We start from the raw sequence: 15,002 nt of genomic DNA on the forward strand, positions 1-15,002 counted from the left end.
TCCACCTGTGTTTTTTGCTTTGAAGGCTTGTCCAAAATGCCTTGTCGGTTGGGAGTCCGTTTCCCTACGCTTCCCTTTTGCCCTATGGCGAGGGTTCGCGTCGGAGTCGGATTCCTCCGAGTCAACGTCCAAGTATTCGAATTCGTCGGCCTGTTGGACGGAACGCAAGCGTTCGTCCAACTCAGCTTGGAATTCCTTTTGTCGTGCCTCCGCCCATGCCTTAACTTCATCGAGAGTTTGGCGGGGGAGTCTTGTTCGTTTCTCAAACTGGGTTTCGGTAAATCCCAGTGGGCGATTATTTACTGCACTTGCCCCAGCTAGGGTAGTGTTCGTAAAATTTACTACACTTGCCCTGGCTTGGGTAACCGGGGTAGTGTTTGTAAAGACTGTGTTGCCGGTATTCCCCCCAGTAGCTGGGGTTGTGGTTACCGGAGTTTCTTTAACCATCTTAGAAGTTTGAAAAAACTGGAGAAAAATGTTCTAGCTTTATGCACGGATGGCGCCAATGAAGAAACACTAACCGGACCCCGGGCAGATTACAGGTAACCTGGGGGTTAGATAGACGTTTCCCACGAGGGGTTAGACCCGGAGAAGATGGTTCTTCTGATAACCTGCAAAACAGACACCGTGAGCTTGTCACTGAGAAGGGGGGGGGGGTTCCTCCTTGTGACCACCCTCCGGCGTGAGAATCAGACTAGATTGCTCTTTAAATATAAATGTATATTAAGAGATTGCTAGAGCAGATATCAGGTATAATATGGTAAGATATGATAAGATGAGATGGTCATACCATTTGTGATATTTATAGCCGAAGGTAGGTTTCCAAGGAGGTGTGGCCGGCTGCAACAGTATTCCTGTTCCACCAACAGTGGCCTACGCACGTGCCCTGCTGGTAGTTGGTGGGTAGGCAGCGGCTAATAGTGACCAGGCCTGCTGTGTACTATTCCTTTTCCACCAACTGCCGGCTATGCACGTGGTATGGCAGTAGTTGGTGAGTAGGCAGCGGCTAATAGTGACATACAGTACAGGAGCATGCTGCTCGCCATACTGTTGTCAATAAGCTGTCGTATCTTTAGTCAGATCTTTTTCCCATACCTCGTCAGGTACAGTACAGAAGATCTTCCCGTATCGTACGGACTGGCTTATTTGGGCGGGAGTATTCCCCCTCCCGCCCTTGTGCGGGATTGTTCCCGGCTTCGCTCATTCCTTCAGGTGACACTGAATGATTGAGAGTTAAGTACCTTGTGCGTGTAGCCTTGCTGCGCGGGTGGCCTTCCCTGATGGCTTGTATCCGAGGCTGCGGGGACAGGCAGAGTCCTTCACCATTGGGAGGCATTTCCTGCGGGAACAGCTTGCGTACTGCGCGTAAGGACGTCACGTCTCTGAGCATGGTTGGTCCTGCGGATCCAGTTGGTTTCTGCGCAGACGTCCCTCTTCCAGGTGAGTCTTGCGGGTCCAACTGGGCTCTGCTGGGACCTACCTCTTCAAACTCCATTAGGCTCAACCTGCATAATCAGGTGGAACCCTTATCCTATGACGAGGCTGACGGTGTTTGTTTTGTAGGTTTATCATTGACAATCTTACGAATATTCATCAAGGAGGTCACTTTGTAAATGGATTTCTAGTACCTGTTATCTCGTATACGAAATTCCTTCTTTAGTACCATATAATGCCAATTTAATGTTGAATTGGCACCGATTATGTTCCCAAAGTGACCATGAATAGGGCATAGACCATTGGACTAGTGATTTAAGCTTATTCCTTTTTGTACATATCATCATCACATTAAAATATAAAAGAAATATTTAGTTATGGACCAGAGCGGACCAAAACTGAACTGGATCCGTGACGGGTCAAGCCGAGACATCCATTACATTTTTATTCAAGCCACCACTAAGCAACTGGTCATTCAAAAGGCAGAACAGTATAAGTTTTATGTTCCGTACATTTGAGAACAATGATTTTAGTATATTGAGCAAGTGTCTAAGCGAACAAACTTTCGGACATTACGCATATGGATTTGGGTTCCATTCCCATTGATTTTGCTTTAAGTTTTATTCCCAAATTTGTATAATTATGATTCTAATAGAAATGAATTAAGAGTGAATTTCAGTAGCCTCTTTATTAATTTCAGCAGCCTCTTTGATGACTTGTGCAGCCTCTGTCTTCATTTCAGCTTGAATAGCAGCAGCCAACTGATCATAAGCTTCAGACCAAGCACCCTTCATTTCTTCACTCCATTTTGCCGCCACTCCTTTCTCTACTGTCCTTAGCAATGCCTCCTTTACCACCTTCATTAATCGTTCCAACAATAATAAATACAATGCTAATCTGGTTTTGGGCTGTCATATCTAACTCACCTAGCAAACACGTCATGTACTTGTTGATCTGTTTAATTAAATGAGTTGTGTTTGATTTTATATATTTAACTTGTTTAATTAATCAACTCATTCCGTTTAAAATTAGAATAAAAGTTACCAAATTTATATCTTACTATTTTAAAGTTTATATAATTTTATTACTCAAAGAAGTAGAAATAGAAATTAGCATATTATTCTATTACCAATACAAAAGAAAATGTTTTCAGTATAGCTCGAGTAAATGGGTGGTTTATATGTTTCAGTAATCAGGTGGGGCATCACCTAATATTATATCCGTCCCACACCCATGAATTTTTTTAAAACTAATCTCATACTCGTTCCGTTCCGAGTGTTCCGGGTTTGCCCTTTGTGTTCAGGTTCGTTTGCCATCCTTAAAGCCGTTCAACCCATTTAGTTAACCCGCTTACCCATTTACGAACCGTTTCAAACTTGATTAAAACTCATTTACAACTTGATAAATAGGTTAAAAGTATTAAAAAGTTTAAATTACCTCAAAGTGAGGACCAACAACTCCGACCAACAACTCCTTTCTGAAGATGAACTGATCCCAAATACTTAAGTGTAGAATCAGAAACCACAACTTCTCCTTTCTCCCTTAGTTGGATTGCTGACTCACATGTCTTCAGTTACATTTACATACATATATTAATTTGAATTGCATGTATATATAGATCACAAGGGTAAAATAGGTAATTTATGTTAGGAAATGCTGACCATCTTGAAAACTTTGACAGCATGGGCCTTGAGCTTGGGGTTATTTTGGGGAATTTCATCTTCGTCTTTCAAAAACGAAAACAATGCCTTTGCAGCAGGTGCTATCTCCAATACCCTTTTATATATATCATTAATAATCAATTATGCGTAAATAAGACTAAACATATTATCTAATTTTCTATAACTTATAATTTCACCTATACAAAATCTTTTAATAAAAGGAAAACCAATCTATACTTGACATGTGGACCATTTTTACACACTAAATACTTTTGTGACGATTGGACCAACAACTAATAAAAAACTGACACGTGTCATATTATTGCACCACATGTAATATGCCATTTCGCATAATATTTATACAAGTGAAGTGACTATTTTAAATAAGATGTAATATATAATAGTAAAACTAATGGTTGTTTGGGTAATATTTTTAGTGATTTACCATATGTGATGTAAATGATAAAATTAGAGCTCTTATAATGAGCACCTGTTTAGACGTGTAAGACATGTTTAGTAAAAAACGCACTATGCAATTTTATATTTTTTAATAATAATTAAAATTAAGAGACTATAATACATCATTTATTCTTCTTGGTAAATAAAACTTATAATTTTCATGTTCATGTCACCAAAGTCAATTGTTAAATGAGTCGTTTTCATTTTGGGTTGTGTAAATATAAAACTTACTGTGTAAAGAAATGGAGGCTGAGGGCAGGAATGTCTTCCTTCATTATCTCCCATGATTCCTTCACTAGTTCTTCTTGCTTCTCACTAAAAGCCATCTCTCACACAAGCACACACAAGTATAGATAGAGATAGATTTGTATATGTATATTGTGTGTGAATTTGCCCCTTATATTATATGTCAATCATGTGTTTATAGGGATTAGGGAGGGATAAGGTTGCCAATTGGTGAAGGTTAAAACATTGGGCCGCATAAGTGGTTTTGGCCTTTGACTTCATTGAAGGACGCTTGGGCTTATTAGGGGTGGGGTAATAATAATATTATTGCCACCTCTAAATGGAAACATACACAAATACACATGACACTGATTTACACAATTTAACGACAAGATTCGTTTCTGACATCTTTAGCTAGAATCAGATCCACTTGAGTTGAGTCTTTTCTAGGAAATCAAGAGACATAGTATCAGTGCCAATTCTTTTGAGCACATTTAGGTCTATTGCATAAAAAATTTAATGAATTAACCCATGACACATAGTCCTTTATCCAGGGTGGAGAGTGAGGCTAACCATTCATTCGATTACTTTACAGCCTATTCTAACTTCACAATAAAAGAAGGTCCTACTACTTGTGTGAAATCAATTGCTTGAGAGCTCCGGGCTATGTTATAGATGAGAGACTAGGTACGGTTTCCGAGTGATGACAATGACCATATCCTAGAATAAAGGTAATCGATTCTCTTTCATAACGGGAGAGTATGGAAAAGTTCCACCGATAGGGGCAGAAGGCGTTGGTGAGGCGACGGAAAGACAATTAATTTATTTCTTACTTGACTTGGAATTGGTAACATAAAACTAACAAGTACTTGATATAGCTTTAACTTCTTACATCATCGTCTGAACTCTAAAACTTATAATTTTTTTTAACGTCAAATTAATATACCCTTAAATACTCATAAAAACCACACGCACATGCACCATGTTAAGTTTGAACTCATTATCTCTAGAATATATAGTATAAATACTTAACCACCACACCATGTTCTTTAGAGACATTTGGTGTTTAGAATAGTTTGAAGGCTTTCAAGTTATAATATTTATCAACGTTTTTTGATCCACAAACTTTTATTGGCTTTTATGTCTTGTGAAACGTGCATAAAGTAAATTTAAGAGTTAAGTGTCATTTTAGTACCTGTGGTTTGATCAACTACGTAACTTTTGTACTTTTTTTGAAATTTTCACAACTGACTACTCATGTTTCAAAAACTGGCCATTTTAGTACCTTTTTATAACCCTGTTTAATTTGTCCGTTAAGTCAAGGGCATAATGGTAACTTTAGTTATTTTATTTATTTTCTTTTTTTTTTCTTTTAGCTCCTCCCCTTCCCGCTTTATTATCATCCAAACCCTAATCCCATTCTTTCACCTCTCAGCAGCATCCATTGTTTCACCTCAGAACATTTTAAACAAGCTGACATGGTGGTTTGCTCAAGCGGTTCACAAACCATGATTATAAAGCAAACTATCCCTAAAATGCGAGACGTCATCAAACGCCCAGCCGCCATCACACACACATCCCAAAAAATCTTCTTATACGATCCACCACCACTTGGAGCTGAACCGAATTAAACCTGTAACCATTCATATAAACATTCGGATTCGCCATACCTGACAGAAAACTATGCGACCTAATATGCGTGTTATCAATCGCACCACAGATATACGGAAGGGGCGTAATCGCGGCGACGGAGTATTGGGAGGTGGTGGTGGGGATGGGGTGTGGGGTTTGCGGGCGGTGGAGATGAAGGAGAGGACGGAAGCGATGGTGAAGAATAGGAGTGGGGCGGCGGATGTGGTGGTTAGGAGGGAGGATGGGGTGGTGGTGGTGGGGTCGGAGATTAAGGAGGTGGAACCCTAATTTGGTCGCCGGTGAGTGGTGGTGACGGAAGAGGGTGGTGGTGGTGGTGGTGGTGGTGGTTATGAATACAGTGATGTATGAGTTTGGTCTGGTTTTTGTGGATGAAGATGATATAAAGGGATTTTATTATTAGGGATTAAAAGAAAATTGAAAAAAGAAAATAAATAAAATAACTAAAGTTACCATTATGCCCTTGATTTAATGGACAAATTAAACGGGGTTACGAAAAAGTATTAAAATGGCCACTTTTTGAAACATGGAGCAGCCAGTTGCGAAATTTCAAAAAAAGTATTAAAATTGCGTAGGTGATCAAACCACAGGTACTAAAATGACACTTAACTCTAAATTTAATATAAGAGCCTAAGTTAAAGATGTTCATATTTGATAATATTAAAACTAAAATATAATAAGAGAATAACTATAAAATAATCTCAGTTTTTTTAAGTGAGAAGGAATCTATAAGAGAGGCTCAAGTTGTCTTGGCTCGACTCAGCTTGTAAACAACTCTAGCGCTAACCTGAGCCCTGCTCAAAATCTAAAGTAACTTAGCTTGAGAGAATAATTTTGGCTTAACTTAGACGAGCAGTGATTTAAATCCATGGGATCAAACATGTGCGCATATAAAAAGACGTTAAGTATTGGCTTAATTTAAGTAGATAGAGCAAACCATCGAGCGATTGTTCTAAATATTGGGGACTGCAAAATTGGACATATAAAAAACTATTAAAATTTGTGTTTAATTTAAATGAATGAATGAACGAACAAACTAACTTTGGCTCGGGCTCGTCTAGTTTAAAACCGAGCCAAACTCAACTCATTTACAAACCAAACCGAGCTGATTTCACACATTTTTTTACAAAAGAGTTTCGTTACTCGAGCTTTATTTTATTTTATTTTATTTATTAAGAAAAACATCCTACTCCAGTAGACTAGTACTCTTATTGGACACAACATTCAAAAAGGGTCACAGATTTAAAATACCAAATCATATCCACACATTCACCTGTGAAGAACTGAAGATGGACTGATGAAATAGGAACTCGGGCCCAATACTTCTTAAATGCGTTAAATGGTTTCGGCCTTTTGGGCCCATTTATTCAGTCGTGACAGCTTTTATCAAAAAGCCTTTTAATTTACATTTTGTCAGTTTGATACTTAATTCTAAATCTGTAAAGCTATTTATATAACAAGAAAATTGAATACTTTGTTTTTGGTTACCTAAGGAACCTAAAAAGAGAACAAGAATATATTCACGTAAATAAAATGCGAGATGTGTAAGTATATGTGTACATATGAATATCTATTTATGTACATTGCGATTTACTATTTATTCGTAAAATTATTTTCTAGATAGTCGATTATTTAAAAAGTACATTTTTATGTTCATTTTATATGTAGTAAGTAATAACAAATAGCTTTGATAAAGTCCAATAGTATAGAAAAACATTGGATGAAGTTAAAGGAGTGAATGTAGGACAAAAAAAATATCGTTGATGTGACGGTTATTATACTCGTAATCGAACTAACTTATAAAATAATATAAATCTATTATCCACTCGATGTTGACTTACAAATAGAGTATGAACCACACATATGAATGAAGGTTATTGATATGTTGGATTTTAGATTAGTTCATCGTCTTCTTCATTACGTGTTCAATTCATATTGAGTTTGTATAAATATATTTTTCCATTGAATTTGCTTTGATATTATATTTCTTTTATTTATTTATTTATTTATCTCCACCATATAAAAGTTAAGTTTTGGAAATAACTTAAAATTTTTGCTGCTGTAAAAAGTAGAGAGAAAAATTCATAACTGGTCCCTATGGTTTGAACATACACAATTTTGATCCCTATGTTTTAATAGTCGCTAATTTAGTCTAAACATTCGGGAAATAATTGAATGCTTAGTCCCCACCTTTAATATTAGTTAGTCTTTTAACGGAAAAGTGATCTCATGTATCATTCATGTAAGAATAACCGTGTCTTTTCAAGTTTAAAACTCTAGTAAAATAAATTTTCAAATTAGGGATGAGCATGGTATCATACCGGTACCTAAAATACCGATCCCGAAAATCATCAATTCTTGGTACTGGTACCTAAATATTCGGTTCGGTACTAGTACCGAAATGGTACCAGTATGAAGGTCAAATATCGGGAAATACCGTTATGGTACCGTACCATACCGGTATCGTACCGATCCCGAAACTCAAAACTTTGATATTGACGGTACCAATCGGTACCGAATTTGATCATCCCTACTTCAATCTCATAAGCTCGTAATGTCAAGTTGTCAACTTTATCACCATCGCCATTGGTGTTCAAACCAAACCTTTAATTTTATCAAACTTTCAAATAAAAGAAGATTAACCTCACATGAAAGATTATATTATAAGAGTTTTAAACTTGAAAAGACACAATTACCCTCGCATGAATGACACAATACAACACATTTTCCGTTTAAAGTTAACTTGTATTCGGATATGTGTAATGGATGAGCTACAAAATGGGACGACTTGCGCCATGTGAGCTCAGTTAGCAAAGAGTGAGTTTTTGTTTTAAAGGTGTAACGTTGTTGTAGACTTATATATATATATATATGTGTGTGTATAATGATAATAAAACAAAAGAAAGTTGGGCGGCAAGAATTCATCACCCCCCCATATTTCCCCTTTGTCGCCGCGGCGGGGGGGGGGGGTGTTTAAAAAAAGTCGCCCCATTTTTGTATATTTATCGCCCACCACTGATACCTTTAACTAGATGCTAAATGTGATGATGACTAAACCACAGGGACCATCTATACAACTTTCTCAAAAACAATTACTTAAATAGTAAAACACGTGTCTGTCACTCTGTCATAAGTCATAACTTTTTACAACCATTTATGTAACTTTCACGTGCCTTTTATTATCCATTTACAACCCATTTATCAAATCTCCCATACACCAAAACGCATACTTATTTTCTCAAGACATGGAACATAAACCTTTCCACAAATTAACACCACTTCAGTAGCTGTACTGGGTCCCACACCACTTATCCAGCTAGATTCACACTCACCGGCCGGCCACCGGAGAACCATGGCCACCACCATCTCCGCCGCCGTTGTTAACCCCAAACTGTCATACCTCCGTTCTCACAGATATGTTTTATGTCCGACTACTACACGTATTCGAAATGTTTCATATGGCGATGTTAACAGCCAACGACGTCGTATTAATATTATTATTCCGCCGCGTGCTTTTGCTGGAGGTGTATCGGGCCACGTGGTTCAGGATGCCGGAGCGACTGTACTTGTTGTTGCCGGTGCGTATGGACTGATATCTGGTTTTAATTATCTTACACAGAGGCAAATCATCGAACAGGTGGCGTTCAATTTTGTTTACCCTTGTATATGTGTGTGTGTATATATATATATATTGATTAACCTAATTTAGTTGTAACTAGGGATTTGCAAAACTGGTTGGTAAATTCTGTCGGTCTTTGTTCCATTCGTCACGATACCGGAACTAAAACAAAATAAAAAAAATACATACATATACATATACATATACATATACATATACATATACATATACATATACATATACATATACATATATAAATTGAGGTGGACCAAATAGGTGGAGTTGGTCAGGAAAACTCGGCCATTGATAAAATCCAGGCATTTTTTATCATGTTCATTACGGTTTCGGTCACGTTAGTTACGAGAAACTAAAACAAAAAATAAAATGGGTGTTTGATCGGTTACCATTATGTTCGTTACGATATTATAACTAAAAACCTAAAAATAAAATAAAAAAATAAAATGTGGTGCCGCCACTTGGCCCAATCATGGGCTTGCGGCACAATAGATAATTTAGCTTATATAAACTGTAAACAGTTGGTTAGTTAATCTACTATTAATCATATAATACATTTCCTTAAATACCCCTAATCTGTGTGTTTATCTTATTGCTAATTAGCTACTGTAGTGATATCAAGGATTCAAGATGCAGGGATGAGCATTTTTTTTATCTCACTTGTTTTTCATGTTTTCGGTACAGTTGGTACCAGTACCATTCCGTGTCAGTATTTTCAATTGTACTGGACCAAAAAAATTGGTACGGTATGTCGGTATTCTGTATTCGGTATACTGTATCACTCATTTTTCGGTGCAGTACTATTCGGTTTCAATATTTTTTGGTAATTTCGATGGTACCGAACTGATCGTGAAAAAATTGGCACGCCATTCGGTGTATTGTTTCACTCGTTTTTGGTGTTGGTATTTTTCGGTGCGGCACTCTTCGGTTTCGGTATTTTTCGATGGTACTAGTACCAAACTGAAAAAATCGGTACGGGTTTTGGTATATTCTTTCACTCGTTTTCGGTCGGTGCGATATGTTTTTGAATTTTTTTCAGCATTTTTTATGGTACAAGTACCAAACCAAAACAATCGGTACGGTATTCAATAGACTTGTTTCACTTATTTTATGTATCGTTATTTTTTAAGGCGCGGTACCGGTTCGTTATCCTTAGTGTACCGATCTCAGCCCTATCTAGATGAGGCGAATTCAGTGGGTCAGCAGGTTGCTAACAAGTCAAAACGGGTCTAGGAAATGTACTAGTGGTTCGGGTTGGTTTTTGTTGACCAGTAACACTTTTTTGTTCTAGATAAGTAATGCCTTCAATATGATCATGAAAGCTAGATTTTTGCAATAATGATCTAGTTATATAAATAGCGGGTTTTGAATAGGTTGTATGCATCAAGAATCAAGAATACACATTGGACAACCTTAAACCTGTTCGACAAGTTTCCTCTTTTAGCTAAATTTCTTATTTGACCCGTTAGAGATTAACGCGCATCCTAAATTGACCATTCACAAGTAAATGAGTTGACTTTTCCGCCTATAAACTTTAAAAAAAGGGTGATCACTTTTTAAGATATTGCTAGTTTTCATCTTAATACTGCTAATTTATGTTTGTACATGCTTGTACCTGCATTCGCCTCCCTTCGTTGCACATAGTTAACTTTTCAAAGTCAACTGCAACTTAGAATATCTTTCATCTTAAGGTGGTGGAATAATTAACATAAATCTTGAGTTTGAATTTACCACATTTGACTGTTAGAAGTCAAACTTAAGCTCCTTTTTGGAACCTGAAGTGAAACTTAGGTAGGTTTTTTTAAATTGTTTAATTTTCTTATTATCTTTCTTCCTCATGTCAGAACCTAAGCAGAAAGCTTGTTCATATATTATCTGGATTGCTTTACATGGGATGCTGGCCAATTTATAGGTATTTTTTAAATTGCCCATTGTTTACAATAAATACATAGGAGTGGGTTCAAACAAGAACAACTGAACTTTCGAAACCATTTTATTCAGTATTGACTATTGAATACACTATTAGTTCAATCGTGAATTAATGGTTCCTAAGTAATTAGTTGTTCTCGTTTGAACTTTGAACCCACCAATACACAAATGCGTGTATACACACGTATATATATGTATATTTAAATCAAACTCTTACAGTTGATTTTCAATCCTAGATTAGTACTTCAACATACGCTCGTTATTTTGCTGCATTAGTGCCCTTACTAAATTGTGCAAGGCTTCTTGTTCACGGTCTTTCCCTTGTAACCAATGAAGATCTCATAAAATCAGTCACTCGAGAAGGAAAACCGGAGTAAGTTCTCATAATGTTATCCTTGATGGTTTGCTTAACATTGGATTAACTAGTTTCCAAATGAATTTACCCCAAAATTAATACTGATTTTTATGCAGGGAATTACTTAGAGGACCTCTATATTATGTTTTGATGCTGATTCTATCTACTATTATCTTCTGGCGCGAGTCATCAATCGGTGTGGTTTCAATTTCAATGATGTGTGGTGGTGATGGTATTGTTTCTCAACCTTGTGCATTTGATTATTGGCTTCTTAGGCATTTTTGTTATTATTATTTTTTTTTTTGTGTTTTTTATTAACATAATACACTCAACAGGTATTGCAGATATCATGGGTAGAAGATTTGGAACCCATAAACTTCCTTACAACAAACACAAAAGCTGGGCCGGTAGCATCTCAATGTTTACAGTTGGTTTCTTAATTTCAATTGGGTACGCGTCCATCTTATTACTCATAACATACAGGAAAAATAATTATTCTACACTGATAATATAATAATCTAACTCTAAAAGTGTAACACTTTAGGAATTTGTTTTCATCACAATCAACTTCGTACAATAAGTTCGGCTAAAAACCAAATGTTTTAACGAAGGATTATTTTACCCTTTTATTCAGAATGCTATACTACTTTTCAATATTTGGGTCTTTTGAACTGGACTGGTTGTTGACAATTGATCGAGTGGCGGTGGTTGCATTGGTGGCGACATTGGTTGAGTCACTCCCGACAAAAGGAGGCTTAGATGACAATATATCTGTCCCTTTGGTAAGCATGTTAACTGCATATTTGAGTTTTGGCTTCCAACCTTAGTGCTATATTTTATATGGCATATCATCATTTTTGTTGTATGATATGAAATGTTCTATTATGGTGTTGAATAATTCGAAGATGAAGTTATTTATTGATAATTTAAAAGGGAAATTTAGTGATTGTGGAATAATTCAGTTTCCCGGCTTCTCCATTAGTGTATTTCCATTAATTTTTTCTTCATTGTAGTAATTAATTGTGTAGGATGCAAACCGATGGTACCATGTTCAAGGCTGTGTAGAAACTTTTGGTGGTAGCATATTTTTATAGGTTGGCACATCTGTATTGTTTTGTGGATCAAACCATGAAGAAAATCATGTTATTCATATCCAACTATCGAACAAACCAATAACGAGATACTACCAGGCTAAGCACAATATGGATGGACTCGAGTCATCCATATTATATCTCATCAAAATCAATGTGGCGTGTTGGCTCTTTGCCTTAATAACCAATCGATCTAAAGAGCCATCAACGTTAAGCAAATGAAATAATTAAAGTTTAAAAATAATTAAAAGATAGGAGGTTCATCTTAAATGATTAATCAGAAATCTGGCAGTTTATCAGGAAATTTAGAATGGCTTATAAATCTGGGATGGTTCACAAATCTGGGATGAGTCAAAAATTAGATGACTTGCCAGATTTTAACCGGAGATGCTAGAGTTATCCGAGAACAGCCTATTTTAACCAAAAACACTAGATTCCTAAATAAAATCAGTTTAAAAGAGTTCAAAACCACTTCAAAGACTTTACATTCAGTTTAAAAGAGTTGAGAGTACTTGGCATTCAATTTTAAAAATTAAAGAGTATTTCATATTTAGTTTAAAAGAGTTTGGTTTAGTTCAGAAAACTTTAGTTTAGTTCATAAGACTTTATACTTGGTTTAAACCACTTTGATGTACTTTAAAGACTTTAGATTTAGTTTAAAAGTCATCAGAAGCATTTTAAACACAATTTGAAAGAAATCGGAAGTACTTTAAACATATCGGATATAGTTTGAGAGACAGTAGAAGTCCTTCAGAAGCAGTTTCTAGTTTAGAGTTAACTTTTGAACTCATAAGAACTTATCATAAGTCAAAAAAGCTTATTAGAAGTAGTTTAGTCACTTTTAAAATTAGTTCAAAATACTTCAGAAAAGTTCATAGCATGTTCAATAAATTAATAGACTTCATAAACAGTTAAGGAAATGGTGATGGATTAGTAATTATTGAACCAGTTCTAAGGCTTCATAAGAGTTCAGAACCAGTTTCAGAACTAACATAAGTCATTCGAAGTGTTTTAAGGCCGTTTAGTCAATATTTTAAAATGTATTTATCTGAATTTGACAATAGTTATTATTAATACAACTATTAGTGTTATTATTAAGATCGTTAATATTTCAAAAAAGTTTTCAGTATTACCTTAACGACAATGGTGATTGCCGGAGGTCATTCAAAGGTTTTCGATGCTTTGGGAAAGGTATTGTATTTTTTTGGGTGGGTTTGTTTTGGGATAAAGGTATAACTTTGAGATATAGAATTGGATTTTGGTGTGAAGAAACAATCAGTTTACATCTTTTTTATTAAGAAATAATGTCTCTTTCTTTCTTACTTTTCCTTTGTTTTATTGTTTATATATATTAAAGATTAATTATGTTTAAAGATGTAAAAAAATCTAAATTGTTTGATCATCGATTGCTCATGCGATTGAACATGACAATCCACATGAGGGTGGGCAACAAGCTAAAAGAAAGAACAAGTGGGTCGTAGGATTATTTTAAGGGTGTATTTGGGATTCCTTATTTAAGTGAAAAAAGACTTCTTGTTAAAAGACATTATTAACTTATGAATTTGTTAAAAGAAGTTTTAAGAAAAATGTTTAGATTAGCTTATGTGTTGGAGAAAACCAAAATGACTAAAAATGACACTTTTTAAAACAAGTGTAATGGGTTTTGAGGGTTAGAATGGTGTAATAGGTAAATCAAACCCATTAAGTTAATAAGTTAGAGATTCCTAACTTTTCAAAACCCCTTTATTTTGCCTTGCCCATAAGTTAAAACCCATAAGGCCTTATGGTTTGCCAAACACTTTATACACCTTACTAACTTTTTAAAAAGTTTATAAATTATAAGTTGGTGAAAATAAGGAATCCCAAACACCCCCTAAGTTTCTTTTTAATAAAAAGAATAAACTAGCAAGATACAACTCGTACTTTACGTCGGGCATACAACTTTTGTTTCCGATAACTCATCAAATATAGTTGTAATTTAATGAAAAGAATATCAAGACGTGTTTGTCTCTTTATTTTCCTTAGTATGTAACGTCCAAACTTGCACTACCAAAACCTCTCGCTAAGACGGGTACCAACAAAAATATATAAAACAAAATAAATATAACGTGTTTTGTTATATATGTGACTTAATTAAAAAAAGAATGAAAAATCAATAAAAGAGTTAGTAGTAAAAAAAGAAAAATGTTAAGTGACATGTCATTAATAATTATAATATATAAAGATCTAAACCTTGTCATTTAATGAACGTTTTTATCTCACCGCGTTGTTGCACATTTGAGAGAGTGTTCACGAGCATTACCCAAGTAGGCTTATATAATAGATTGTGATCTGATCAATTGCTTTTTGGATTGTCTTATTAACACCTTAAGAATTTAATCAGTAATCCCACTTTTTTACTATTAAACAATTTGCCTCAAACGATTTACAATACAGTAGCAGATAAGTGGGCAACAAGCTGCGCCGCAACCCTGTTTGAATAACAACCCATTAATCTATTTATAGGATTCATCGTCATTATTAAAAAATAAAGAATAAGTAAAGAGTGGAAAGAGAAGGTAATT

General features: G+C 35.5%; 1 protein-coding gene and 1 pseudogene across 2 annotated transcripts; one reads left to right on the forward strand and one right to left on the reverse strand.

The window, feature by feature from the left end:
* Positions 1-1,894: 1,894 nt before the first annotated feature.
* Positions 1,895-3,883, reverse strand: LOC143577242 (anaerobic nitrite reductase HB2-like; annotated as a pseudogene). Its single transcript, XR_013143082.1, has 4 exons — positions 3,786-3,883; positions 3,096-3,210; positions 2,872-3,001; positions 1,895-2,291 (listed from the first exon to the last, which is right to left on the reverse strand). The product of XR_013143082.1 is annotated as an anaerobic nitrite reductase HB2-like (transcript).
* Positions 3,884-8,684: 4,801 nt separating this feature from the next.
* LOC143577243 (putative phytol kinase 1, chloroplastic) lies at positions 8,685-12,287 on the forward strand. Its single transcript, XM_077061129.1, has 6 exons — positions 8,685-9,066; positions 10,908-10,975; positions 11,234-11,365; positions 11,464-11,579; positions 11,683-11,797; positions 11,982-12,287. Exons 1-6 carry the CDS (start codon positions 8,782-8,784, stop codon positions 12,172-12,174), a joined length of 909 nt encoding a protein of 302 aa, XP_076917244.1. The 5' UTR covers positions 8,685-8,781; the 3' UTR covers positions 12,175-12,287.
* Positions 12,288-15,002: the final 2,715 nt, after the last annotated feature.

This window comes from Bidens hawaiensis, unplaced genomic scaffold, assembly GCF_021521415.1.
Source record: "Bidens hawaiensis isolate Kalapana, Puna unplaced genomic scaffold, B.hawaiensis_p1.1 tig00028495_1, whole genome shotgun sequence".
Classification (NCBI taxonomy): Eukaryota; Viridiplantae; Streptophyta; class Magnoliopsida; order Asterales; family Asteraceae; genus Bidens; species Bidens hawaiensis.

Excerpts from the sequence above, each read along its gene's own strand:
- LOC143577243 (XM_077061129.1), top strand. The coding sequence starts at position 8,782 with ATGGCCACCACCATCTCCGCCGCCGTTGTTAACCCCAAACTGTCATAC. Across the intron at positions 11,580-11,682 it reads AATGATGTGTGGTGGTGATG|GTATTGCAGATATCATGGGT; the intron begins GTATTGTTTCTC and ends TACACTCAACAG. Across the intron at positions 11,798-11,981 it reads GGTTTCTTAATTTCAATTGG|AATGCTATACTACTTTTCAA; the intron begins GTACGCGTCCAT and ends CCTTTTATTCAG.